The sequence below is a fragment of the Lepidochelys olivacea genome, assembly GCF_965140295.1.
Source record: "Lepidochelys olivacea isolate rLepOli2 genome assembly, chromosome: 3".
In the NCBI taxonomy this organism is placed as follows: Eukaryota; Metazoa; Chordata; order Testudines; family Cheloniidae; genus Lepidochelys; species Lepidochelys olivacea.
In genome coordinates, this window is record NC_140413.1 from 130,841,740 (window position 1) to 130,868,571 (window position 26,832).

The following is a 26,832-nucleotide window of genomic DNA, read 5'->3' on the forward strand; positions in this document are numbered from 1 at the left end:
ACTAAATGACCATTGTGGCCCCCTCATCGCTGTAGTATCTGAACATGTCAGTCTTCAATGTATTTATCCTCACAACACCCACAGTAGGTAGGGAAGTGCTATAATCTCAGTTTTACAGATGAGGAACCGAGGCACAGAGAGACTAATTGACTTGTCCAAGATCACACAGGAAATCTGGCAGAGCAGGGAGTTATTCCTAGGCTACAGCCCTAAACATTGGACCATCTATCAGTGAGTCCATCACTACCAGTACAGAGTCCTGCATTTTAGTTTTCTACAGCAGTGAGGATACTCATCAAGGACTACTACAGACTCTGGCAAAAGAACTGAGAGACAATGGGGAGGGAAGTGTGAGGACATCTAGGGCACTGACATGACCCCAATCGATATGGCTGGCCAGAACAATCTAGTCTTATGTGCATGCGCACCAAAAGCTGGAAATCATGTGGACAATACATCCTGAAGAACCAGTTAGTGTATGTTTGTAACAGTTTAGACTAATGGTTTATACTAAAGTATTGCCTAGAGGCCTTAACCAAGTCAGGACCCCATTGTGGTAGACTCTGTACAGACATGAAATAAAAAGACAGTACCTGTCCAAGAGAAGTTAGTCTAAAAGACAAGATATAACATGGGTGAAACAAGTGGAAGAGGGGGGATGTGGTAACAATAATATGAAAAGTTTTTATCCTAAACTGGCAGTGTGCACAATTATTAGGTATAACAAGCTAATCAGTAACAGTAATCTGTTACTGTTCTTAAATGTAAATCTACCCCAAATAATATTTGAAGCATATCTGTCAGGCAATATTGAGGAAGCTTTTCCTCCCATCCCCTGTGCTCCACCTGTTCTTTGGATAAATGGAGGACTTCGCTCTTGAGCTAGTGCCCCCATTTTAGCAGCCCTATGGGAGAAAAGATAGGGAAGTGACGTTACTGCCCTCTTTTTCTTTTGGGAAATGGTTCTCAGATACCAGAGGAGGATACAAGTTGCTAGGTTACGGCATGTGTTTAAAAGTTTCTGTGGGTTCATTTTTTCCTGAAAATACTCTTGTTTTCCCTTTTGTATTAGGTAGTTAAAAAAGAGCTGTGAAAGATTGTAGGATACGTTGCAGCGATATACTCTGCTAGCATAGAGTTAACTATTTCAAACTGCCTAGCTGCATTAGTGAGAATTTTATTAACTGCTTTCTTCCTGTTACAGAGGCTGATACATGTTTCAGTAAAAAAAAATTCAGCATCTTGTTTTATGATCTCTGAGTTCAAGCTTTGCCTAAAGCCACTGATACATGAACCAGCTTTTCAGAGCCACAGGTTGGCAGTTATGTTTAAGATGGAACTTTAGAAATTTTCACAACTGATATTTTCTCGATTTTTAAAATATGACCTGTAGTAAGACTTCTTTAGCGGCACCAATTTTAACGAGGGTATTTCTTTGTAGGATAGCTGATCCAGACCAGCCCGTGCTTTGGTTAGACCAAATGCCAGCTCGAAGTCTTAGTAGAGGCTTTAATAACCACATCAATCTAATCAGGTATGACGTTTTTGCCAAATCTTGTTTGCATTAGGAATTGTGCTAAAATATGTAGGCTGCTCATGAACTGTTATAGCTGACCGTGTTCAGTGTGTGCATACTATGTAATTTATAACATTTTGTTTTTAATTCTAGTAGAGCTTTTGTTTGTTTTTCCACTCATTAAAAACAAATGATCATCTCTTGTGATTTTTTTTTACCCCCTTCTTTTTTCTGAATCTAATATTTTATGTTATCTTTATTTTGGGGAGAGATAACTAGGTCCCAAAAGATAACTTTTCATTCTAGTTTTTAATTCCCAAATTAAAATACCTACTTCATATACCTAAGATTAAACCCATTGTGGTTGATGTATTTTCCACAAATGCTACTCCCAGAAGGCAATACTTCCGGCTGTAATTGCACAGTACTAGGCAATCTGTGTTTCCTACTTTGTAACCATCATCCATTAGTAGTATTTAGAGGAAATGTTTCAGCATGGAAAGGTTAAAGACACAGGTGTCAAAATACCTAAGAAGCTGAAAGGTAACTGCAGTTTCAGAAAAAGGTTTGAACTTGAAAAATTCAAATCATTGTTGTACGTTCCTTCTTCTTCATACCATAAAACAAGTTTCTGTATAGCAAGCATTACAGCTCCACCTACCACGAAGCAATGGAGAAAGGAGAGAGACATGTGGCAAAATCACTGTCAATCATGGATGGAGAGTGTGTGTACACCCGCAAATATGTAGCTATGCTCCCATCTTCCTTTATGGGAAGCAGAATCCTTGTTTAGTCCTGCTACTTTTATTTCTAACCCTGTTTTTCAGTGTTACTCAAAAAGGAAAAAATTAGAAAAAGATCTTTCTAAAAATATTTTACAGAAAGAATCACTGATGTTTAAAGCCCGCAGTACACAGGATAATAGTATTCTTTCTCTCTCTCTCTCTCTCACTCACTCACTGCAACTCCTACCATTTCCCATTCCACAGATTGTAGCTCAACAATTGCCTTGTAGGGCCAGATACATTAGCTGTTCCCAGCTCTTCAGGGACACTGATCTGCTCAGACTTCTGTATTCTTCCTCTCAAATTAAATTCTGCTTCCTGGGCCCCGGTCTTCTCTTAACTTTTGCTTTATCCTCCTCTCTCTCCCATTAAAAGTGCAACAGAATCCAAACACTCTTCATTCTTAAAGTGTGGAGGGCAACCCCTACCTCAGGCCATAACTCATTACCTGTTTTTTTCCCCCCCAATATGGGAGATAGAGGGAGAAGCAGAGCTTGAACCTCCAGTTTTGGCTTGTCATCAGCATTAAAAAAAAGAACTCTAAGGAATGCCCTACTCTTGCTAGGGTTATTAATAGTGAGGAAAGAGTGCCTACTTTGCAAAGGGATTTCTCTGTTGCTGACCTCCAGTTCAGTAACCCTGTTTGTCTCTCAGTAGTCTAAATATTTTTTATGCCTGTCATCAGATAACACCAGCAATCCTATAGTTTGATGTTCCAACAAGTCTAGTGAGTTCCTGTGAGATGTCTAGGCTATACTTATAGTGAAATGGGTTACTGTATCTTCATAAGGTGCAGGACCAGACTGAATCAATTTCTGACCTTTCCTTTTGGCCTGACCTGTGCTCCCGGGGTTTGTACCATGGCTTGAATAATACTGATAGTGCTTTCTTGACAGAAAGATTGATTAATATCCCTACCTGGATTACAGTTTGCAAGGGCCTAAATCTTCCCAGACTAATGAACCTTCCTGCTTCCCCATCACAAGTTTTGACTGCATCCTTTCTGAGTCCAAGAGCCCACTTTCTCCTTTGCACATCATTGAATTCCTTTCTGAGAATAACCATTTAATCTGGGATTGAATGAGGCAGATGGAGAGAGTAGTAGGTAGTAGTACTCTCCCAAGCTCTGCCTTCCATCCACTCATGACCATCAAAATGAGATATCACTTGCAATAGATTATGCAATACTGCTGATCTGTTGCACAAATCTGCACAAATAGGATAATCCTTTCTTGTGTGCTTTAATCAGCCATGAAATAGTTTTGCAATACTGCTAATTCATATATCATAACTAGGCTTCAGATGAAAACCTTGTTGAGATTAATGGGATCATTTCATACCTCTGGGCTGTTGTTTCAGGCAGATTTAGGCATTGGTTTATGTTCAGTTTATATTTTGAAGGTTATTTTCACAACCATAAAGGCTAGGGGCTTAATCTTTATCAAACTTGGAGTCTTGAGCACAAGATAGCAGCCTCAAAAAAGTAGTACTAATTTTCAGAGCTGCACGAACTAGCCCAATTTGATTTTTATATATAGTAGTTAGATGAACCAAAAAGTTGTGTAGGTTGTTTCAAGGAGTACCAAGAGCAGTAAGTTTGATTGCTTGCAGTAGAGCCCATAGTAGACTGCTGGGAGGCTGGAGGTGAACCAAAATAACCTCTTTCTTTTTCCCACACTTCGACTTGCAGGATAAATTACGTGTTCTCCTGGGAGTGGGGAAAAGGGTTTGGAAACTTGTTACCTTCACTCACCTGATTTCCTTGCATAGTTATGAAAGATCAGGTCAGACGGTGCTCAGCCTAGTCTCATAGGATCCCTTTGGCCCATACTGTCACCATTGTTTCTGTACATAATAGTCCTTTTGTTAGGTCCATACTAACAATACCTTCTTTGTCTGGGACTCCTTTATGCAGGGTCCAATTCCATTCAACAGTTCTTACTACCTCAGTCTGGCATCTTGGAGGATGATAAATGATGGTTTCTGCATTCGATTTTTTCCTTGTAGAGGCTTAACCACTGGAGAGTCCCAGAAAACTTTCCACCGTAGTCTTTTAGTCACTTGAATATGGAACATTTCTGTTGGGTGGTCCTTTGGGAACGCCTCACAAGTGTTTACAAAGTCTTTTCACTTGATTTTCTTAGGGTTCTGTACGGGTCTAGGGCTTAGCATTCTTAAGCTGCCATTTCTGCTCTTTTGAGACCGTATAAGAGTGCCTTAGGCTCATCTCCGTCTGGTTATAAGTTATCAAATCTTTCTTTGCCTTTTTGAAAGTCTAAACTTTTGTTTTTATGGGCAAAACAAGGATTTGAGACCTGTTCTCAGTGATGAAAGCTGTCAGTATTCCTCCAAGTATATGTTGAGACACCCACTACTACTATCTGTTCTTGGGCATTCTGAAGAGGTGGCAGCGCCTATCAAGTAGAGGGAGTTGAGGAACAACAAATAACTCTTGAGCCTCTACCTGATGTCTTTCCTTATTCATTACCACTTCTCACTGGCTAGATCCAGCATCCTTTTAGGCTGACTTTGGTATCTGAGTTCTCCAAGCTGTCATTCAGTTAAATGCTGTTTTCTTATTTTTACTCCTTTATACTTCTGCCTGTTGTACAGAAAGCTTTTGTGTAGGATGAAATAAGATGGGACGTACAACAAGGGCAAATCTTATCAGTAATTGTTTATCATCCATTCTCTTTCCCTTTCTTTTCTAACATACACACTTGAGTATTCTAATTCTGATCAGTGTTTATTCCCACTGAGGTAAATGAAAATCAGTAGGACTGTGTGAGTAGTAAGGAGTGCAGCACAAAAATGAGTTAAGGTGCTATAATCAAGCCCTGAATAATTATAGAAAGAGGCTAGAGACTGGCTATAAACATATCTCCTATGATTGACAGTGATTTTAGCCTCCTGGTATATGTAGCTGTAACGTTTGCTATATAAAATCTTATTTTGTAGACTGGAGAACATGAAGGATTCCTACAATGCAATAATGGTACGTAATGTTCCCGTTCAAGGCATTATGTATGGCTACAATTCTGACAGGACTCTTTTGAGAGTTTACAGGCTCATACCTAATGTTCAAGGAAGAAGGCGCCAAGTCAGCTGTTTGTTTGTTTGCTTGTGGACTGCTGATTAAATATTTAATTTCCTGGAAGAGCAGTAGAGTACAGTATTTAGATAATATCTAGAACTGAAAATCTTCTTGAAAATGTCCTGGAGTTGGAAACATCTGGTGTCTTTCTAGATGGAAATGTGTTTTAAAGTTATTGCACTCCACTCATTCTCCCCCACCCCTTTAAAAAAAAATGTGCATACTTGATATTTTGCAGTGTCCTTAAGATATTCCCCTACTCTGAATCTAGATTCAGTGAATCATCCCAGAAAACTTTGATTTAAAACAAAAATAATTACAATTTTATGTGTGGGATTTAGGGACAGTTAATACAAACACATCCATAAGAAGAGGATACTTAAGTTGTTTAGAACAGACATCACAATCACATACCAGTGCTCAAAGTAAACCAGTTACAGTTAGGATTATCAGTCCCTGCATTTTTCTTCACAGATAAACACATACAGCTTTCTAGTATACAAAAAATATTTGCAAATCCAAATTGGTAATTGTGGTACTGATTTTTTTTTTTAACTGTACACAAGAACACGGGTGGTAGTGCGAGAGCACACATGAAAAATAGCTTGTTGAAAAGCAGCAAGAGCAGTGAGACCTTGAAGATTCTACAAGCCCCTATTGAAAATACATGGCTTACTTATTTATTCAGACAAACCTCTGATTAAGCTTCCACTACTCTTCCATACACTACTGTATGGAAACCACATATCATGCTTTTATGAACAGCATACATGTTAGTTATGAAGTGGACTATCCTAGTAGACATTTTAAAAGACATTTTTGTTTATCTTCTCTCTATAGGGGACAAGTCATTAACATGAGGTACCTGGAATATTTTGAAAAAATACTTCATTTTATCAAAGACAGGATCCTTGTTTATCATGGGTAAATGGTTTATTTAATATTTTTTCCTTCCACCTTCAGTATCAATTCAAAATTGTATTATATTCATAGACCATACAGAAAGTCTGGGGAAATATTTTCATAAAGTTCCAGTACACCCATAACTGTGTCCTCTTACCAATGGGAGAAGAAATGCCATATGAAAGAAAGCAAAGTAATCTTCTCTTTTACATATGAATGATAATAGTAATTCAAGTAATTAATTTTTAAGAGTACCTGTACCCATCCTTCTGGCCTATATCAGGCATGGGTGGATCTTAGCCCTGTCTTACAAGGGAGGGTGTTCAAAGTGGTCATGGAAAATGTTGTTGATCCATACTCCAGATTACGGGAATATGAAATAATTAATTTTTCTGAACAATATTGGTGATTGATGTGTGCAGCCTATAATAGGGTGGGAGACGTGGGCATGGCTTTGTATGGATCATCTGTGGAGGGTAATATGTAGGAAATTGTTATCTTTGACAGGTATTATGAAGGCTGGGGATCAGAGTGTTTTCAGCCCTTATAAGTGAGTGTGATCTGTAGTTTAAAAAGCCACCCTAAAGGCTTTTCTCTGGAATAGTGAAGTTTGGAGAAAGTTTGATGGGAGGTGATTAAGGACAAAAGGAAGATACTTAATATTGCTGTTGGACTATAGAGGATATTTTCTGACTTCCTCACAAGTGAATTACAACCTTCTAATGTCTCTAATTTTGTTGAAGAATTGCGACTTTTAGGTCTGTAATTGAGTGCCCAGGGAGGTTGAAGTGTTTTCCGACTGGTTTTTGGATGTTATAATTCTTGACGTCTGATTTGTGTCCATTTATTCTTTTGCTTAGAGACTGTCTGGTATGGCCAATGTACATGGCAGAGGGGCATTGCTGGCACATGATGGCATATATCACATTGGTAGATGAGCAGGTGAACGAGCCTCTGATACTGTGGCTGATGTGATTAGGTCCTATGATGGTGTCCCTTGAATAGATATGCGGACATATCTACATAGGAATGTAAGATGTTCACTGGTTAACCGGTTAGCATTAATCTTACCGGTTAACCACCTTAACTGTTAACCTCAGGCTGGCCTGCTGGTCAGCCCCAACAGCCCCACACCGGCTGGCCCAGCAGCCCCACATTGTCCGGAGTGGGCCCTGCTGCGCTGTCCGGCCAGCCCGCCAACCCCAGCTCCCCAACCCTGCCCCCCACCAGCCAGGTCAGCCCCAACAGATCAATCAGTTAACAGTTTAAACAATTAAAATATATTTAGTTTAAACGGTTAACTTTTTAAATGGTATTTACATCCCTAGTTCCTCTAGATCAAGTGGCAAAGCACGGTGTGGAAAGTTTGTGATATTGCTGCCGATGTTGTACATACCCTGTGTGCAAACAGTATATTTCAGTAGCTAGGGGGTGTTGATTTGCATCTTCCATAAACAGCAGATTTACTTTTGGAAAATTAAATTATTCTCCTATTTAGGAATAGATAAACTTCTGTGCTTTATTAAAACGTATTGCTCAGAGTGGTCCTGCATGCTCTTGTTTACTGGGCGCTAGGGGAATACAATTTATACTCCCATATGATGTCTGAGAGCAGAAAGCTTTTTTTGCAAAGCCTAGCTATTGTTTCCTGACCCTGACCATGACTCCCGCCCCCCCCCCCAAATCTAAGGCATTTGGGCTGCAATATTAGAAATAGTTTCGACATGTCCACTGGGCTCTGGGGCTTGACCATGCTCTTTTTCTTTGTGCCAGATTCTCCCATCAGCAGCACAGACAGAGCAGTGGATTTAGCATTCCCACTTCACCCATTGCAATCTGAGATTTAAATGCTGATTTTGGTGGGTGGGGGGCAGCAGGGAGTTAACTCTTGCAACCCAGTGTCTCCCACAGTTCTGGACGTCTGGGCTGCTCTTCTCACCTTTCACCTCACAAAGACAGATCAGTGATTTTGGTGCCATGCAGTCTGGCCACTCCCCCTGTGTTCCAGCTTGCTGCCAGATTCTCTGCCTCTGCAGACAGAGAGTGGCAGTTTCTTTTGCTCCTGCCCTAACTCCTTCTATTTTAACTTTTCTGCTCAGTTTTTTGGGCAGTGTTGAGCAGTGTTTCCTCCTTTGCATTCCTCCTCCTCCTCCTGGGTTGGTTATCGCTTGGGAGGTTTAACCCTCCCTGAGCCTCTGTTGCATCATCTCCCTGCTGGCTCCTCTTTCCCTTGCAGGCATGGCAGAGCAGCCAAGAAAGCACTGGGTCAAATCCAAGTGATGCTCTATTTGTGAAGTATCCTTCCCTGGCTTGGCAGACAGTAAGGAGTGCCCAACCTCCGTCCGTAATCTGTTAGGTCCCAGTGCTGCGAGTTGGATAGGCAGTTGGGATCCCTTGCCCATCAGGACAGCCACAGCTCCTATGGGGCAAAATGAACTGGGACCAGTCCTATTCAACATATTCATAAATGATCTGGAAAAAGGGCTAAATAGAGAGGTGGCAAAGTTTGCAGACAATGCAAAATTACTCAAGATAGTTAACTCTTCACAGTCAGCTTTGGATTTACAGAGGGATCTCACAAAATTGGATGACTGGGCAACAAAGTGGCAGATGAAATTCAATGTTGATATAAGGAAAGTAATGCACATTGGAAAACATAATCCCAACTATAGATACAAAATGATGGTTTCTAAATTAGCTGCTACCACTCAAGGAAGAGAACTTGGAATCACTGTGGATAATTCTCTTAAAAACATCTGCTCAATGTGCAGCAGCAATTAAAAAAGCTAACAGTGTTAGGAACCATTAGGAAAGGGCTAGATAATGAGATAGAAAATATCATAATGCCTCTATATAAATCCATGGTACACTCACATCTTGAATACTATATGCAGTTCTGGTCACCCCATGTCAACAAGTATGTATTAGAATTGGAAAAGGTACAGAGAAGGGAAACAAAAATTATTAGGGGAATGGAACAGTTTTCATATGAGGAGGGATTAGTAAGACGGGGACTTTTCAGCTTGGAAAAGAGATAACTAGGTGGATATGATCGAGATCTACAAAATCATGACAAGTGTGGAGAAAGTATGTAAGGAAGTGTTATTTACTCCTTATACCGCAAGAACTAGGGGTCACCAAATGAAATGAACAGTCAGCAGGTTTAAAACAAAAGGAAGTATTTTTTCACCCAACGCACAGTCAATCTGTGAAACTCATTGCCAGGGGATGTTGTGAAGGCCAGAACTATAACAGGGTTCAAAAAAGAACTAGATAAATTCATAGCCAAGATGGTTAGGGATGGAACGCCATACTCTGAGTGTCCCTAGCCTCTGTTTGCCAGAAGCTGGGAGTGGATGACAGGGAATGGATCACTCGATGATTGCCTGTTCTGTTCATTCACTCTGAAGCATCTGACATTGGCCACCGTCACAAGACAGGATATTGGGCTAAGATGGACCATTGGTCTGACCCAGTATGGCTGTTCTTATGTTCTTAAGCCTTCGTACTAAAGGTATGGGACCATTGCCCAGAAGACATGAAAGATCAGGTATGGGTTCTGACAGATGTTCAACTCCTTACAGTGATGATCAGCCCACAACATCCAGAAAGACCTACCCATCTGCCTTCCAGATCCTTTAGTCCTTGTAGCAGGCACAAGCCTGGAGACCCAAACAGTTCATGGCCTCTGGAGTGAGGAGGAAAAGGCTGACAGTATAAACCATATTTATGAGGGGACTGGGAGCTTTTTTACTTTACAAGTTAATTAGATCAGGGAGTTTCAGGGATCAGACCAAAATTCCCTCTGTCGAATACTTGATCAATGAAGATGGTCCAATTCACTGTGTCTCAAGAACTGAGCAGGATTCAAGGGTCCTCATGGAGGTATTGCCAAAGAAGTATCCGCTGGTGTTTTGCCTGACAAAGAATATAGCATTGTTTCTGACTTCATCCCAAGAGTGAGACCTGGACTTTCTTTAGGATGTTTCTTTGCACTGCCTCTCCCATTATGTCTGAAGATGAGGAAGCACTGGAGCTCAGGATCTCCACAACAGGCTAAAACCAAAAAGGGAACACCAAGCAAGGGGAGGTTGTAGGGATGACCAATCTTACCAATGCTAAAGAAGCCCAAATATAGGAACAGTGCTCCAGATCCTAATCTCTTTCCACAAACTCTAGCTTCCCTTCTGAAGAAGGGGAATTCTTGGCTTTGGATAATAGACAGGAGTCAAAGGTGCAGGAGAGAGGTTCTATTTGTCCCCTAGATGTGTGTGAAGCAGTGAAGATAGCTTATCAAATCATGAGCTGGATTCTCCGTCACTTGAAATTTTTAAATCAAAATTGGATGATTTTGTAATGTATGCTCCATCTTCATCCAAATTATTGGTTTTCCTATAGGAATCACTGGGTGAAACTTGATGGCTTGTGTGATGCAGGAGATCAGACTAGATGACCATAATGCTCCCTTTTGGCCTTAAAATATATGAAACCATAGAGAGGAAGGGGGTGACTACCATTGAGATCTAGCCAGAGAGAGGATGAGTAGACTAAAGCCAAGGACATGTATCTCCAATCCCAAATTCAGATAGAATTTGCTATCCTCCTTGATTCATCTTTTGAAGAGATCTATAGGAAGAAGTAAGAACGCCCAACAAATGGAAGAGACTTAGTTGGCAGGCCCTGAAATTCTACAATCCTATAACTAAAGGATTCTCTCTTCACAATCCACAGGATTGGAGCAGTGGCATCTTGGAAAAACACAACATAAAATATGAAGATGTCATTCCCAAAGATCTTATAGAAAGGGGAGTCAAGGCTTTCAGAGTATTATACTTGTGGGAGAAGAGACCTCAATGGTGATACAAAATTATATTAATAAGTATTATAACTTATTTTAAAAGCCATTAAAAGCTTGTTTGCACGTTTTCTGAATATTGATATAGCTACAAGAATGTTAGAGCCAGGATGCTTGGAAATAAAACAATTCACATTTGGCTAATTATATTACAAAATGTTAAAACTAGTCAAAGGTATTCCAGAAGGTTTCTGCTTCTATCTCCCAAAGACAAGCAAACCTCAAGCAGACACAAACCGTGTAAACACTTTTTGGAAGAAACCTGATTGTGAAAGGAGTGTAGGTTTGTGTTATCAGAATAAGAAATCTAGGTAAAGTGGGCTCTACCAACCCCCACTCTCTGGCAAAGAAATCTGCTTGTGCTCTTAAAAATGTAGAGGAAAATGTGTAGTTGGAAATGTTTTAAATGTTCTTTTATTTTTTAAATATGGGAATGATAAACACCTTTGTGAAACGCAGACTTGCAAATATGTTAGCTAAATGCAAAGCTCCTAATGCCATTGCTGTGTAAATGGTAAAATGCTTTATGTTCCACCATGGAATCTAATGACTTTGCTAAACTAGTGAGAAACAATTAGAGCTGGCCTAGCACTTCTTGTTCTTTAAACTAAATATTTTTAATAACTTTTAAAAGAGATTTGGCATCCAACAATTTAAAACTACCCCTGCCTCCCCCACCCCCACTGAAATATTGTGACTTTAGTGAAGCATGCACCTGTAAGCAAGGCTTTATGAGCTGCTGAAGAATCTTCCCAGTTCCTTCAAAAGGTGGCTTCTCCTCCACTCGCAAAAGGGTGTGCCCCTCTATCCCAGTCAAGGGTACTTGAGCCTCACAGCTTAGATACTGAGAGTACATGGGATACTGTGTGTGTGTGTGTATTGTGATTGCATCTACATAGACGATCAAGTCAAGCATGTGTAGTCTGTGTCTTAACCATTCAGTAGCTGAAGGAAGGGCCTTTAAGTCCATGAGGGAACCATAAAGTCTTTGCCAATGCGTGCAGCCTGCAAGTATATGACCAACATTGTCTAACTGGCCACAGTGGCAAAATGTGGAATCAAAAAGGCCCCACTGATGATCCTTAATAGCACATCTGGTCACTCTGCATCAGAAGCAATTAGGCTTTACTCAGGGATGATGTGAAAGGTCAAAACTAAGGGGCTGGACTGTTGGATCTGTCATGATATAGGCATTCGCTATGTTTTGAAGCTTGATCATGACACCTAGTATGCAACCTGGAGGTGTAGTTCTCTTCTTTTCAGCTTGTTTGTCCCAAATGTCTGAGTGCGTGAGAGATCAGGCTCCAGAATGGAAGATTTGCCATCTTATTACTTGATTTCCTTTCTGTGAGTGACCTCTGTTTCCAGTTTGCCCTACCTAACCAGCTTTTTTGGGTGTCTGTGGGTCTTTTGTGGATCCAGGTAAATGGTTAATATTGTTGAATAAGTCTTTATCATGATGTATGTGTTTAATTTCCTAATCAGAATTTAGCATTTCCTCGCAGCTTTGAAAGTATGAATCTGGGGAAATGGTAAGAAGGGGTGTGGTGAAGTCTGAAGGCCAGTCTGAATGTTTACAGAACAGGTGCAATCTGAATGTCTAATCTATGGTGAATTCAGTTTAGGGTTGCCAACTGTCTAATCACACAAACCCAAACACCCTGGCCTGGCACGGCCCCTTCCCTGAGGCCCTGCCCCACTCACTCCATCAGCCCTCCCTTGGTTGCTCACTCTCCCACACCCTCACTCACTTTCACCAGGCTGGGGCAGGAGGTTGGGTTGTGGGAGGGGGTGCGGGCTCTGGGCTGGGGCCGAGGGGTGCAGAGTGAGGGAGGGGGCTCTGGGCTGAGTCTGGAGCAGGGGGTTGGGGTACAGAAGGTGGTGTGGGATACAAGCTCTGGGAGGGAATTTGGGTGCAGGAGGGGCTCAGGGCTAGGGCAGGGGATTTGGGGTGTGGGAGAGAGTTTGGGTGCAGGACGGTGCTCCAGGCTGGGGCAGAAGATTGGGGTGTGATAGGGGGTTTGGGGTACTGGCTCCGGGATGGGGCTCAGGGTTTGGGGTGTGGGCTCTGGGAGGGAGTTTGGGTGTAGGAGGGGCTCCGGGCTGGGGTTGGGGTGTAGAAGGGGCTGAGGGGTGAGGGCTCTGGCTGGGGCAGCGCTTACCTCAGGTGGCTTTTGGGTGGCAGCACAGCAGGGCTAAAGCAGGCTCCCTGCCTGCCCTGGCCCCGCCCTGTGCCGCTTGTGGAAGCAGCGAGCACGAGGGGGATAGGAGGCTCTGTGCACTGCCCTGCCTGCAAGCACCGCCCCTGCAGCTTCCATTGGCTGCAGTTCCTGGCCAGTGGGAACTGCGGGGGAGGTGCTTGCAGGCAGGGGCAGCGTTGAGACTCCCTACCCCCTCACACACACTCCCCTGGGCCACAGGGACTTGCTGGTTGCTTCCTGGAGCGACACAGGGCCAGGGCAAGCAGGCAGGGAGCCTGCCTTAGCCCTGCTCGCTGCTAGACTTTAAGCGAGCTAAAATCTCCTGGATTGGCTTCAGTAGCCTCCGGGAGATAGAGCCCGATTCCGGGAGACTCCTGGCAAAACTGGGAGGGTTGGCAACCCTAATTCAGTCATAGAAAGAAAATCATTAGGTAAAAAATGTCTTATTGTATTGTTTAATTTTCACCCCCTGACCAAATGGGAAGAGCGGGGAAATTTGCCAAGGGAAATGCAATAGAATATAATGTAGTAGTTCACTCCATTGACCATCTAAATGGTTGGTTACAGTAACACTAGATGGATGTTCTGAAAAATGCTAGATTTGTTTGACCGTTGTGTTTCTGTATGTTAAAATTGTTGCATATGTTTTATTATAGTGCTAATAATCCTAAAGGTTTGCTAGAAGTTAGAGAAGCACTGGAAAATGTACATAAAGTAGAAGACCTTCTCCCCATAATGAAGGTAAGTTTTGCAACAACCTTCAGCTCGTGGGTAACAATTTAAATGGACAGTTGTATGTCTAATTTAAAATGAACAACTGTAGGAACTTTGGCTGTATTCTAAAGAATTAACATACTAATCAAAATAACTGCAAATCTGCTCATCTAAGGCTTGATCCTTCCCTTAGATGCATGTGATGTGTACCTGAGAAGACTTAATCCAATAATTATTTTTAATTAGTAAAAGAAAAATATGCCTGTAAAAGGGAGGAAAAAATTCTGTGTGTACTGGTTCCTTGAAGCCAGGCTTCCTAGTGATGAGGATTTTTATTTAGAACCTGAATGACTGGTTCAGCTTAACTGTGTAAAACATAATTGAACAAACTGAAGAAAAGAGTTTATGGAATTGGAGTTTATGGAGTATTGTTAGGGGGCTTATTCCTTCACCCACTTACTTCCCTGGTCCTTCTCACATGAACAGAGAGCAACAATACCCGAAGTCCAAAGGTGCAAACAATTCGATGTTTATTGGGGTGAACTTCCAGCAAGCATGATTCCAGTTTCCTTCCTTAGTATCCTCCTTCCCAGCTCTGACACCACAGAGCCTTACACCTGTGTCCCTGTTCCCATTTCTACCCTTAGCCAAGCATGATTCCAACTTCCTTACTCCCATTCCCTGTTCCCATTTCCCCCTTTAGCAAAACATGATTCCAATTTTCTTACCCCCATTCCCTGTTCCCATCTCACACACCCACATGCCCACCCCCACCCACACCCAGTCACTTCCTCATTGACTACAGATTATATAGTAAAACTTGAGTTCTGCTTAGCTATACCTTAACCAATCATTTTCCTGAAATTTAACTAACCAATCCTAACATATTGTAACATGTAACCAATTATATGTAACCAATTATATGTAACCAATTATATCCCACCACCTCAATTAGTTTACACCCAGCAAAATTAATTATACAGCAGACAGGAACAATCACAGAACCAGACAGAGATTATACAGACAAACAACAGCAAAGTGGGAACTATAATGACAAAACAATGCAGAAGTGAGGATTTCACATCCCAGCTATTGATAAGTGAGTTCTTGCCAGACAGGATGCTATCAAACTAAGTTTCCTTTTACATTTTCTAGGCACTTCCCTTTCTCTGGAGGTGATAGGAATACAATCCTGTCCTGATAGTGCCTAACAGCCCAATAGCACCTTATTTCAATGTGACTAGTTTGGAATGTGAGGATGTGACCGTTCGCTTCCCAGCTTATGGCTGCCTCTGCTGCTTAGCCAAAGGCCTGAGCCTAACCACAGGGCCACAAACTGTCACAGTAAGAGAAGGCCCTTACACTGGCAGACAGTGGTTTTGATTCTTTCTTTTATACCTCTATCACTAGCCAAGTGATAAGAATACACCTAAATTCTTAGAGTATAGGCCTTTACAGACAGGCCTGAATATCTATATCCTAACAAGTATGGAACATTTTTTTTCAGTTCAGGGCCACTGATTTGAATGTGGCCCAGAGCAGCAATGAGCAAAAGTAGTTGCCTGTTAATGGCTGATGACCAACGTGGAATGAACTGGTGATCTACTCTGATCTAGTGGAAAAGTGCCAGAATCACCAAACCCAGCTCGGCCCTTCCAATTATTAGCACCCTGTTGGTAGCCTCCATAAAAAGGCTTTGGATTATGTGGCATGGAGACTGAGTTACTCTTTCATCCCTACTAACCATTAGGTCCTTCCAGCTCAGGGTTTAGTTCTAAGATTTTTCAAATAAATCTAATGTTAGTTGAGTATTTAAATCTTTGGGAATATGGCAAGAAGGGCTTGATTTAAAAAAAAAAAATCTCTAAAATGAACAGAATATAAATAAAATATTCAGACTTGAATAGTTCGGAAAGGAACATTCACACCAATCAAAGCAGGGTAATTCAAACTGATCAGGTATAGGTGTCTTCACAGAAGCTTAAACACTGCTACCTAGGTTTTCTGTGTGGTTCTCTGATAAGTGGCGCAAATGTCACCTCCAAGTTACTTTCTTAAAGCATATATTAAGGATTGTCTGAGGGTTAGGGGAGTTTAAGACCATACCTTTACAGCCCTGTCAGCTCTCAGTCTCCAACCCGGTGCTCACCTTCTTTTGGAGTGGATTCCAGTAAAACTAAACAAAAGGCTGGGAAGGAAAAATTGAAAGATATTTGATTGTCCTGAACAACACATTATGATATTGGAAATCATAATGTAAGGCCCTCTAAAGCAAAATGGATGCCACTTTTTGCGGAGGTACTTGACAAAGGGAAATGTTATCAGCTGATTTGAAAACACAGATTAGTACAGCGATGACAAAAATATATAACTATTTAAGGAACTGTGAATGATTTAGCTAGAAATAAAGATCTCTTCCTAAGAATTGGCAACAAATATTCCTGGTTTTCAAAAAACAATGATTTTGATCTGATTTGGATTGCATGTGTATCCTTCTCAATTGTACATATCACATTGGAATGCTATTTCTCAATAAAAGCTTTTAATCTTTTTAAATAATGAAATCCTTGGCCAAAACATAATTCCATTGATCATACTATTGTATTTTTAAAGACATGGTTGCAAAAGCCATTCACTCAACAATGGAAATGGAGCAATTGTCTTTAATGCTGCATGGATAAATTGAGAGAGCCAGTTAGTATTTAAGTGGTCTGGTTGTTCAAATAGGTGGGTAACTTTGAATAGAACTTGACTCTTAGCTTTATTTGAATAAAGTTATTGTGGTTTATAATTGTCACATTAGTTATGGCTTTTGGCTTCAATTTTAAATTTAAATCACTATTTTTTGGCTTTGCAAAATTTGAAAAAGTGTTTTGTTTTGTTTTTCCTTCTGGTGAGGAGAAAACTATGCAAAGGATGTTGAATGAGATTGGCTAACAGTAAAAAATTGTGAGCTATGTTCTGGAATGCAATTTAGAGTAATTCATTTAATTACAAAGTATAAAAGTAAAATACAGACTCTACAACTTATGTTACTGTTTTCACATTAATATGCCAAATGATGAGTATCATACTGGGGCTTGGGAAAAACATTTGTCTGTGTAGTTCTAGCTTAGTCTTTTTTATTTAAATTTTTTATTTAGAAGACCATAGCTGCACTAGCTATCTCTTGTTAAAACTGTCCTCTAGAAATCAGTGTTACAGAACAGTGGCTAGAAAGCTTATCCTACTATATTTATTCTAATATATTTCCTTTTTTCTGAAAGCAGTTTAACAGTAAAACAAGAGATGGGTTTACTGTAAACACAAAAGTCCCTAGCCTCAAAGATCAAGGGAAGGAATATGACGGATTCACAATTACAATAACAGGAGACAAGTACGTTTGCTTTAAAAATTCATATTTTTAATATTCTGATCTTTAAGGAAATGGCAATGAAGAAATGTTGAAGTATGAATTATCAATAGCAATTAACTTCTTGTTCTAGTGGCATTTTGTACTTGTGTGATTGGGCCCTTTGTGTAGATGACTTAGTCTCACTGAGTCTGGAAGTGGTTCTCAAGTGTGCAGCATCTCAGCCGACAGTGACCCTATTATTCAACTCATGCTGTTGAATGCACTTTGAAAAGTTTTATCCTTCATAATGGTATCCACAAAATTCTGATCAGCAGACCTGTATGGCTGACAGTTTTGATTCACCAAGCCATCTCCACATGTATAGAGTAAAATGTTTTCTGCTTTGAGGACTTTTCAGTCTACTTCATAGACCATAAAAACAGATCTGAGTGCTCTGAATCAGAATGGATTGGAAATCACCATCATAATGGATCCATTCTAAAAGTAGGGATGGACAGAACAGGGGTTTTTGGCCTTCTTATTTTACTGAGATTTTTGAGTGTTTTGTGGCGCTTCAGGCAATACCCTACTAGTTAGACTCATGTAATTCCTAGTTGGTGAATTGTAGTGAGGAGGCATTGGGTCCATTACTGGTTGAGATAGTAAATACCCCCTTTGAGAAGCAAGAAGCCAGCACTCCTAAAGAGTGATTTTTAAGCCCATGTTCAAAAGATCTTTGTGGTCTGACTACAACAATTGATAATGGGAATTGATAATTTTCTTAGATGTTCTTTCCATTCAGATTACTTAGGGAATCTAAATTCTACACTATCATTTAAAGTGTTCTACAACCTACTGCAGGCATCTTTAGTGTGGAAGGTAGACATTTTACTGAACCCCAGTGGATTTTTCCCTTTTGAATTTTAATCTCTAGACCTTCTGCACATTCATAATGGGATGATGCACAAGATAGTTTCATTATATTAGGAAAGTATTTATCTCTGTGAAACTGTCACAACTATGAAAATTAAATTACAAGTGTAAAATTTTGGTAAGAATCTGAATAGTTCCACATAAAGACCAAATTTGTAGTAATTAGCACTAATTAGGAAACAATTCCATTTCTGGAGTTTCAAAGTTAACAAAACAAACATGCTGTGGATTCTAAACATATAAAACAGACTGAAATAGAAGGTACCATGAGAGAACGTAAGCACGGCCATACTGGGTCAGACCAAAGGTCCATCTAGTCCAGTATCCTGTCTTCCAACAGTGGCTAATGCCTGGTGCCCCAGAGGGAATGAACAGAATAGGTAATCAAGTGATCCATTCCCAGCTTCTGGCAAACAGAGGCTAGGAACACCATCCCTGCCCATCCTGGCTAATAGGTCCATCGGTGGCTATCTTCCCTGAATTTATCTAGTTCTTTTTTGAACCCTGTTATAATCTTGGCCTTCACAACATCCTCTGGCAAGAAGTTCCACAGGTTGACTGTGAGTTGTGTAAAAAAATACTTCCTTTGTTTGTTTTAAACCTGCTGCCTATTAATTTCATTTGGTGGCCCCTAGTTCTTATGTTGGGAGAAGGAGTGAATAATACTTCCTTATTTACCTTCTCCACATCAGTTATGATTTTATAGCCCTCTATTATATTCCCCCCTTAGTTGTCTCTTTTCCAAGCTGAAAAGTCCCAGTCTTATTAATCTCTCCTCGTAAGGCAGTCGTTCCATGCCCGTAATCATTTTTGTTGCCCTTTTCTGAACCTTTTCGAAGTCCAATATATCTTTTTTGAGATGGGACGACTACATCTGCACACAGTATTCAAGCTGTGGGCGTACCATGGATGTATATAGAGGTAATATGATATTTTCTGTCTTATTATCTATACCTTTCTTAATGATTTCAAACATTCTGTTCACTTTTTTGACTGCTGGTGCACATTGAGTGGATGTTTTCAGAGAACTATCCACAATGACTCCAAGATCTCTTTCTTGAGTAGTAACAGCTAATTTAGACCCCATCATTCTATATGTACAGTTGGGATTATGTTTTCCAATGTGCATTACTTTGCTTTTATCAACATTGAATTTCATCTGCCATTTTTTTGCCCAGTCACCCAGTTTTGAGAGATCCTTTTGTAGCTCTTCGCAGTCTGCCTGGGACTTAACTATCTTGAGTAGTTTTGTATGATCTGCAAATTTTGCCGCCTCACTGTTTACCCCTTTCTCCAGATCATTTGAAATTTCTTGTTTTCATATTGTGTGGATAAATTTTTTTTTTCTGAGTAACACCTCTGAAAAGTTACAAAGACAGACAACTTGGCAAAAATAGTAGGCTGAGTAGAGCTCAAATTTAGTTATGGTAAAACAAACATCCTTGAAACTCAGACATTAAGCAGTAACATCCCATTTGAAGGCAAAAATATTGAGAGTAGAACAGTTCATATACCTGTGCTGCACCATATTAGCCAACAGAGACCTCAAGAAGGAAGTGAGATCAGGGATAGGAAAGGCATCCATTGCATTTACTAAACTCAACAGCATATGGAAATCAAAGATATACGTCACCTAAACAAAACTAAGAATTTTCAATTCAAACCTAATCTCATTGCTATCATACAGCTGTGAGAGCTGGAGATCTACTAACATATCAAACAGAAAACTAGACACATTTTAAAATAAATGCCAACAAAAGACTCTGGGAATTGGTTGGAAAGACTTAGTCACCAACGAAGAGACCTGAGAAATCACCAACCAGCAGCGCATTGCTACCAGAACCAGAAAGCGTTAGACATATTTGGGGCATCTACTTGTGGTGCCAGCACACACGCTCCGCCATGAAGCTGTTAAGTGGAAACCAACTGGTATGAAGAAATGCGTGCACCCAAGAGAAACCTTAAAAAGAGCCCTTAGCAGGGAGGGCAGGCTAGTCTATCTCAATACCACAGAGCAAATGGAAGGAGCAGCAAATAACGGTGGTTAATGGAGGAGGCTGGTTTCCACCCTGTCTGCAAACATTGGTGCAGGAAGGGTGTAAATGTAAAAAATAAAACTTTAATGCTCTGTCTAAAAAAATCCCCAAAGCCTCTAGACTTCCGTCCATCAAAATATTAGCAGTTATTTGCAATTAAAAATTGCAGATAGCACCTACCACTTTGTCAGTAAGAATATTAAAATATATTCTCTGATGTTTCTATTTCAACCTCAGTGCTTCTCATTTGAGTGGGCAGCAGATTTGTTTTCTTGCTTTAAGTAGGGGTGATATGGGAGAAGGTTTTGGCAGAAGGAAGAAATATTAGCCTTAACTATCTTGCATTTTTGCACCTCTTTTAAGTATTTGATTAGCGTCTTGACATTTATTCAAATAATCTTTTGTATTAGAGTTGGGAACATATTATTTTCAGTGGAAACTCAGACAACGGAAGAAAGAACACAATTGTATCATGCAGAAATAGATGCACTATATAAGGATCTAACAGCCAAAGGAAAAGTACTAATTCTATCTGCAGAACTTGGGGTAAGGTTTTTATGGAAGCAATTAATTTGATTGAAGCTAGCATGAATTTTGACCTGATTTAAGGGGCAAATTTTTAACAGTGAGGGTAATTAACCATTGGAATCTTACCAAGGGTTGTGATGGATTTTCCATCACTGTCGATTTTAAAATCAAGATTGGATGTTTTTTTTCTAAAAGATATTCTCTGGTTCAAACAGGAATTAATTAGGGAAGTTCTGTGGCCTGTATTATGCTGGAAGTCAGACTGGATGATAACAGTGGTCTCTTCATGCTGTGTGGTCCATGAATCCTCTATATAATTAATTTTTAATATCTATACTATCATTTTTTATTTTTGTCAAAATACATTCCAGTTTACTGTGCATTCAGATTGTTTGGCACAGTTCCTAAAAAAGTAATAAAATTCACCTCTTATTGAAATGCTACTAGTAAGAAGAAATTAAGTGAAAGATTACCCTTAAACAATGGAAACCTATTAAGTTGCTCTGCTTTGCTAAGTAATAGTTTAATTCCAAACACACAGCATGAAATGTTCTATAATAAAAATGCCATTATTTTTTTTTTTATCCTGGCTTGCAACCATGGCATATTATTACCATGATGAGCACTATTTAATGTTGTTCATAGACTGGTTCTTGACAGCTAGTTGTAAAATGAGAATTGACATAAATACATGATAAAACAATAGAATTGTTTTCAAGTTGATTGCATTCTACCTGAGAAGCTCGCTGTGCTTTAGATTTATCAGGATCTTTAACATAGCATAATGCCTTAATGCTGGATGAAATACAATGCTAGTTTGTTGTTCAAGCTAGTTCCTTAGCTTGACCTTTTTGAGTTACTTGATCTTCCAATGTTCACGATAGGGATGGTTCAGTTTTATTGAAACTTATGAAATATTTTTCTTAAAAAAAAAACAACCCACCGTATTGTTGAGTATATTGTATAATTACTTAATGGAGGGTATTACAAAGTACACTAACATTCTTATATGTTTCTTCATCTCATATCTGTACACTAAAGTATTTTTTGAGCTCCTGCTTGCATTTTTTTTACCTAGGAGGCAGATGCTGTGTGCAACCTAATCCTGTCTTTAGTTTATTACTTCTATAACTTAATGCCACTCTCAAGAGGATCCAGGTTAGTGACTGATTTTGTGCATTATCTGTCCATCTGCTATTCTATTTTAGTGAATGTGGGATTGTTTATCTGCTTAGTGGATTTTTTAATAAAGGGACTTGTGATAAACTGCAGTTTCTCATGTGTTTCTAGGGTCTCTTATTCTAATGATACTGATAACATTCCTGATGCTGTAGCCCTCAGGAGGCCAAACCTTTATTGACCTCTGTGGTTAATCAATATTAACTAATTAATCAGTCAGTAACCAGTCCATCAATAAGGCTATAGAACTACAGCTCCTCAGTACCTGAATCCCTGATTTTTACTAAGGTGTCAGATGTCCGTTTTTATCTCTAATTAAAAAAAAATACCTTGAAGTGCTTTTTTAATTTTTAACTAACAAGTAAGAAGTTGAATTTGTGTAATGTAAAATAATTCCAACTGAAAAATATTACGGAAAGAGACTTGTTGCTCTTTATTTTTTAGCGTGATAGCTTATTCGGTGATCATGGGAGCACTGATGGCAAGTGGGAAAGAAGTAGCAGGAAAAATACCAAAAGGAAAGGCAAGTTCTACATAAAAATACACTGGCTCAACCTAGATAACAGAAGTGATACTTCTAAGTATGGAGAAGCAGCTGAAGGAATAAGCAAGGACTCGGTGTGTGTATCAGGTGTTTGTCCATGCTTTACCATGGTGGCTTACAATTTTATAGTGTTTTTTTAGGATTCATTGCTTTTTGTGTTTTTGTGGATTCTCAGATGACAACTGTGATATAAAGTATGTTTCAGCATCGATGGTTAGCCCTGAGGCTGCAGCTGTTCCCCTCTGATGTGGACCTTCCCACAGTAATCCATGCCTTAATAACTTTGAGGCCAGATCCCAGTGGTGACCTCCTACTTGTGGTTCCCCTTGAAGAAGTCTCTGAAGATTCAGCTTGAGCAGAATGCAAATTTTATCTCTGGAGTGCAGTGGGCTCTTATGGGCACGCAATAGTAGTGTTTTCTCTTTGCTTGCAGATGAAGTTCAATGTGGTTGCAATTTACAGAGTTCTAAATGGTCTGAAACACATTTATATGAAAGAGCATCTCATCCCATCTTCTGCCACAGGAGTTATGTATGAACTGCTGAATAACCTTTGCTGTTGGTTCTGGAGTTTAAAGTGAAGTTCTGGTCTGAAAAGTGACTATGTAAAAATGATACCACCTCTCTCATCAGATATGTTCCTTTTGTGTAGTTAGTCATAGCTGCTGACTTTACTGACAAAAATAAGCTGTTTCTTTGAGGAGTATCTCTAAGGGGCCACACTCCAGGTGCACATGCACCTCTCGAGGCTTTGATCTGAGATTTTTCCACTAGCAGTGCCTGGGCCCTCAATCTGGTACTCAATTACAGTAGAACCTCAGAGTTACGAAAACCTCAGGAATGGGGGTTGTTCGTAACTCTGAAATGTTTGTAACTCCGAACAAAACATTATGGTTGTTCTTTCAAAAATTTACAACTGAACATTTACTTAATACAGCTTTGAAACTTTACTATGCAGAAGAAAAATGCTGCTTTTAACCATCTTCATTTAAATGAAACGAGCACAGAAACAGTTTCCTTACCTTGTCAAATCTTTTTTTTTAAACTTTCCCTTTTTTTAGTAGTTTACGTTTAACACAGTACTGTACTTGCTTTTTGGGGGAGGTGGGAGGTCTCTGCTGTTGCCTGATTGCATACTTCTGGTTCCAAATGAGGTGTGTGGTTGACTGGTCAGTTCGAAACTCTGATGTTCACAACTCTGAGGTTCTGTTGTACCTTATGAAACATCCATTTGAACCTGTGGCAGCCTGTTCTCTGTTCCATTTATCTATGAAGATGGCCTTTTTAGTAGCCATCATGTTTAGTAGCCATGGCCTGTAGAGTTGGGGAGATTGGTGCCTTGATGGCAGATCTTCCCTTTACAGTATTCTTCAAGGATAAGGTTTCTTTACATATACATCCTAAATTCTTATCTAAGGTTCTCTTGGAGGTTCCTTCTTTGCCAATCTGTTCATTTTACCAGTGTTTTTTCCCAGAGCCACACAACTCTCTGCAGGGGCCTCTTTTAATACCCTGGGTCTTAGAATGGCTGTGGCCTTCTACTTGGATAGGATAAAGCAATTTTGAAGGTTACCCAGGCTGTTCATCTCCTTCACAAATAGATCCAAGGGATCCATGATTTCTGCTCAGAGACTATCAGGATGGATATCTGGATGTATCACATGTTATGAGACTGCAGGCTTTCATCCTCTTCAAAGGATGACAGCACATTCTACCAGGTCACAAGCAACATCCACTGCTTTGCTTAAGAACATACCAGTGTCTGAGATGTGTAGGGCTGCTGCGTGGGTTTCAGTACATACATTTTGGAAGCTCTACTCTTTAATCCATGTCATCAAATCCAATGCAGCTCTGGCTGCTGCAGTACTATCTTCAGTTCTGAGCTCAGTTCCAAAGCTCGCTCATCCCTCTGGGAGTCACCTGAAGTGGAGCAGTCTGAGACACTACTCGAAGGAGAGGAAGAGGTTACTCACCTTGTGCCATAACTGTAGTTTTTTGAGATGTATATCTCTATAGATGCTCCGCTACCAGCGCTTCCTTCACCTCTGCTTTGGATTGTTCTCTGTAGACACATTTGTGTGGAGAAGGAACTGAGGGTGGTTTGTCCACTTCTCCCTACGTTGCCTCGGTGTCCAGCATGAGGAGGCATAGGGCATGTGTACAGGCTGAAGGGGCACTGCTAGTGTACAAATCTCTAATCAAGGACTCGAGAGGTGCATGCGCAATGGAAATTGAGCACCATACGAGGACACATCTTGAACAAACTGCAGTTACTGCACAAGATGAGTAACCTCTTTTTTTACTGTTAGCACTGCAGAACCAATTCAGCTAAGGGAGAATGAGCTGGTTTCTGTTCCTCCTTATGGCTCACCAACAGAATTGTTGACCAAGCTCCAATGAGTTAAAAAAAACATTGAAGAAAATATTATGCAGGTGTAACCGATAAGAGTTTGGCTTGCAATACCCTTTACTGGCGATGAAGCATGAAAAAGGAAGTACAGAACCTAGCTTCTCTCTTCACTATTGATGAGTTTAGAAGGCTGATAGCAAGAAAAAATTGAGCTAATTCAATACTGAAAATTAAGACAATAAGTAGAGAACAAATAAGAATGGCCATGCTGTGTCAGACCAGTGGTCCATCTAGCCCAGTATCCTCTCTTCTTATGGTGGCCTGTGCCAGATGCTTCAGAGGGAGTGAACAGAACAGGGCAATTTTGAGCAATCCATATCTTTTCATCCAGTCCCAGCTTTTGGCAGTTCACAGTTTAGGGACACCTGGAGCAAGGGGTTGCATCCTTGACCATCTTTTGAGCCCCCAATTATACTTGTGGCCATAATGTGCCATGGCAACAAGTTCCACAGGTTGATTTTGCGTTGTGTGAAGAAGTACTTCCTTATGTTGTTTTAAACCTACTGCCTATTAATTTCGCTGGGTGACCCCTAAGTATTGTGTTTATGTGAAGGGGTAAATAACACTTTCTCCACACCATTCATGTTTTTATAGACCTGCCATATCCCCTCTTAGCTGTCTCTTTTCCAAGCTGAAAGGTCCCAGTCTTATTAATCTCTCCTCATATGGAAACTGTTCCATATCCCTTCTCTGTACCTTTTCCAATTCTAATATATCCTTTTTCAGATGGGTGACCAGAATTGCACACAGTATTCAAGGTGTGGGCATACCATGGGTTTATATATTGGCATTTTGATATTTTCTGTTATCTATCGCTTTCCTAATGGTTCATAACTTTGTTAGCTTTTTTTGATTGCTGCCTCACATTGAGCAGATGTTTTCAGAAAATTATCCACAATGACTCCAAGATCTCTTTCTGGAGTAGTAACAGCTAATTTAGACCCCGTCATTTTGTATGTATAGTTGGGATTAGGTTTTCAAGTGTGCATTTCTTTACACTTACCAACGCTGAATTTCATCTGCCATTTTGTCGCCCAGTCATCCAGTTTACTGTGATCCCTTTGTAACTTTCGCAATCAGCTTTGGACTTAACTGTCTTGAGTCACTTCGTATTGTCTTTAGATTTTGCCACCTCACTGATCATCTCCTTTTCCAGATCATTTATGAACATATTGAACAGCATAGGTCCCAGTACAGAGTCTTTGGGGACCTTGCTATTTACCTCTCTCCACTGTGCAAACTGACCATTCATTCCTACCCTTTGTTTCCTATCTTTTACTTATCCATGAGAGAACCTTCCCTCTTATCCCTGACTCCTTAGTTTGCTAAAGAGTCTTTGGTGAGGGACCTTGTCAAAGGCTTTCTGAAAATCCAAGTATACTGTATCAGCTGGATTACCCTTGTCCACATGCTTGACACCCTCAAAGAATTCTAATAGAATCTCACTGCCAATTCTAGTCACTTCAAAGTGAACTGCACTTTGAATTTTCCATGTCCAGGAGCAAGTTTTTGTCAGTGGAGGGCCAATTACTAACCTGTTCTTTCCAGCAATCCGCCGGAGCATGAATTTGGCAGGGCAGAGTGCCAAATGTATTTTTCTGAATAGTTTTTTGATTGACCTTTATGAGATGAAATAGGGCCATGGTGGACAACCTGCGGCCCGTGGGCCTCACGCAGCCCATCAGGGTGATCCGCTGGCCGGCTGCAAGACACTTGTTTACGTAGAAGTCCACAGGCACAGCCGCCCGCAGCTTCCAGTGGCTGCGGTTTGCCGTTCCCAGCCAATGGGAGTTTCGGGAAG

The 26,832-nt window shown here is 40.3% G+C and overlaps 1 protein-coding gene across 2 annotated transcripts in view; it reads left to right on the forward strand.

Annotated features, from left to right (window-relative positions):
• Window positions 1-26,832, forward strand: part of TTC13 (tetratricopeptide repeat domain 13) — a 97,425-nt gene that overhangs the window by 67,941 nt on the left and 2,652 nt on the right. Inside the window, exons 15-21 of one of the 2 annotated variants that reach the window (XM_084622887.1) lie at window positions 1,442-1,534; window positions 6,236-6,319; window positions 14,011-14,095; window positions 17,338-17,444; window positions 20,782-20,917; window positions 21,978-22,057; window positions 22,523-22,601. In XM_084622887.1, coding sequence (XP_084479013.1) covers window positions 1,442-1,534; window positions 6,236-6,319; window positions 14,011-14,095; window positions 17,338-17,444; window positions 20,782-20,917; window positions 21,978-22,057; window positions 22,523-22,601 — 664 coding nt within the window. Of the gene's footprint in view, window positions 1-1,441; window positions 1,535-6,235; window positions 6,320-14,010; window positions 14,096-17,334; window positions 17,445-20,781; window positions 20,918-21,977; window positions 22,058-22,522; window positions 22,602-26,832 lie in introns of both variants that reach the window. The other variant, XM_084622888.1, reaches the window with a different exon arrangement.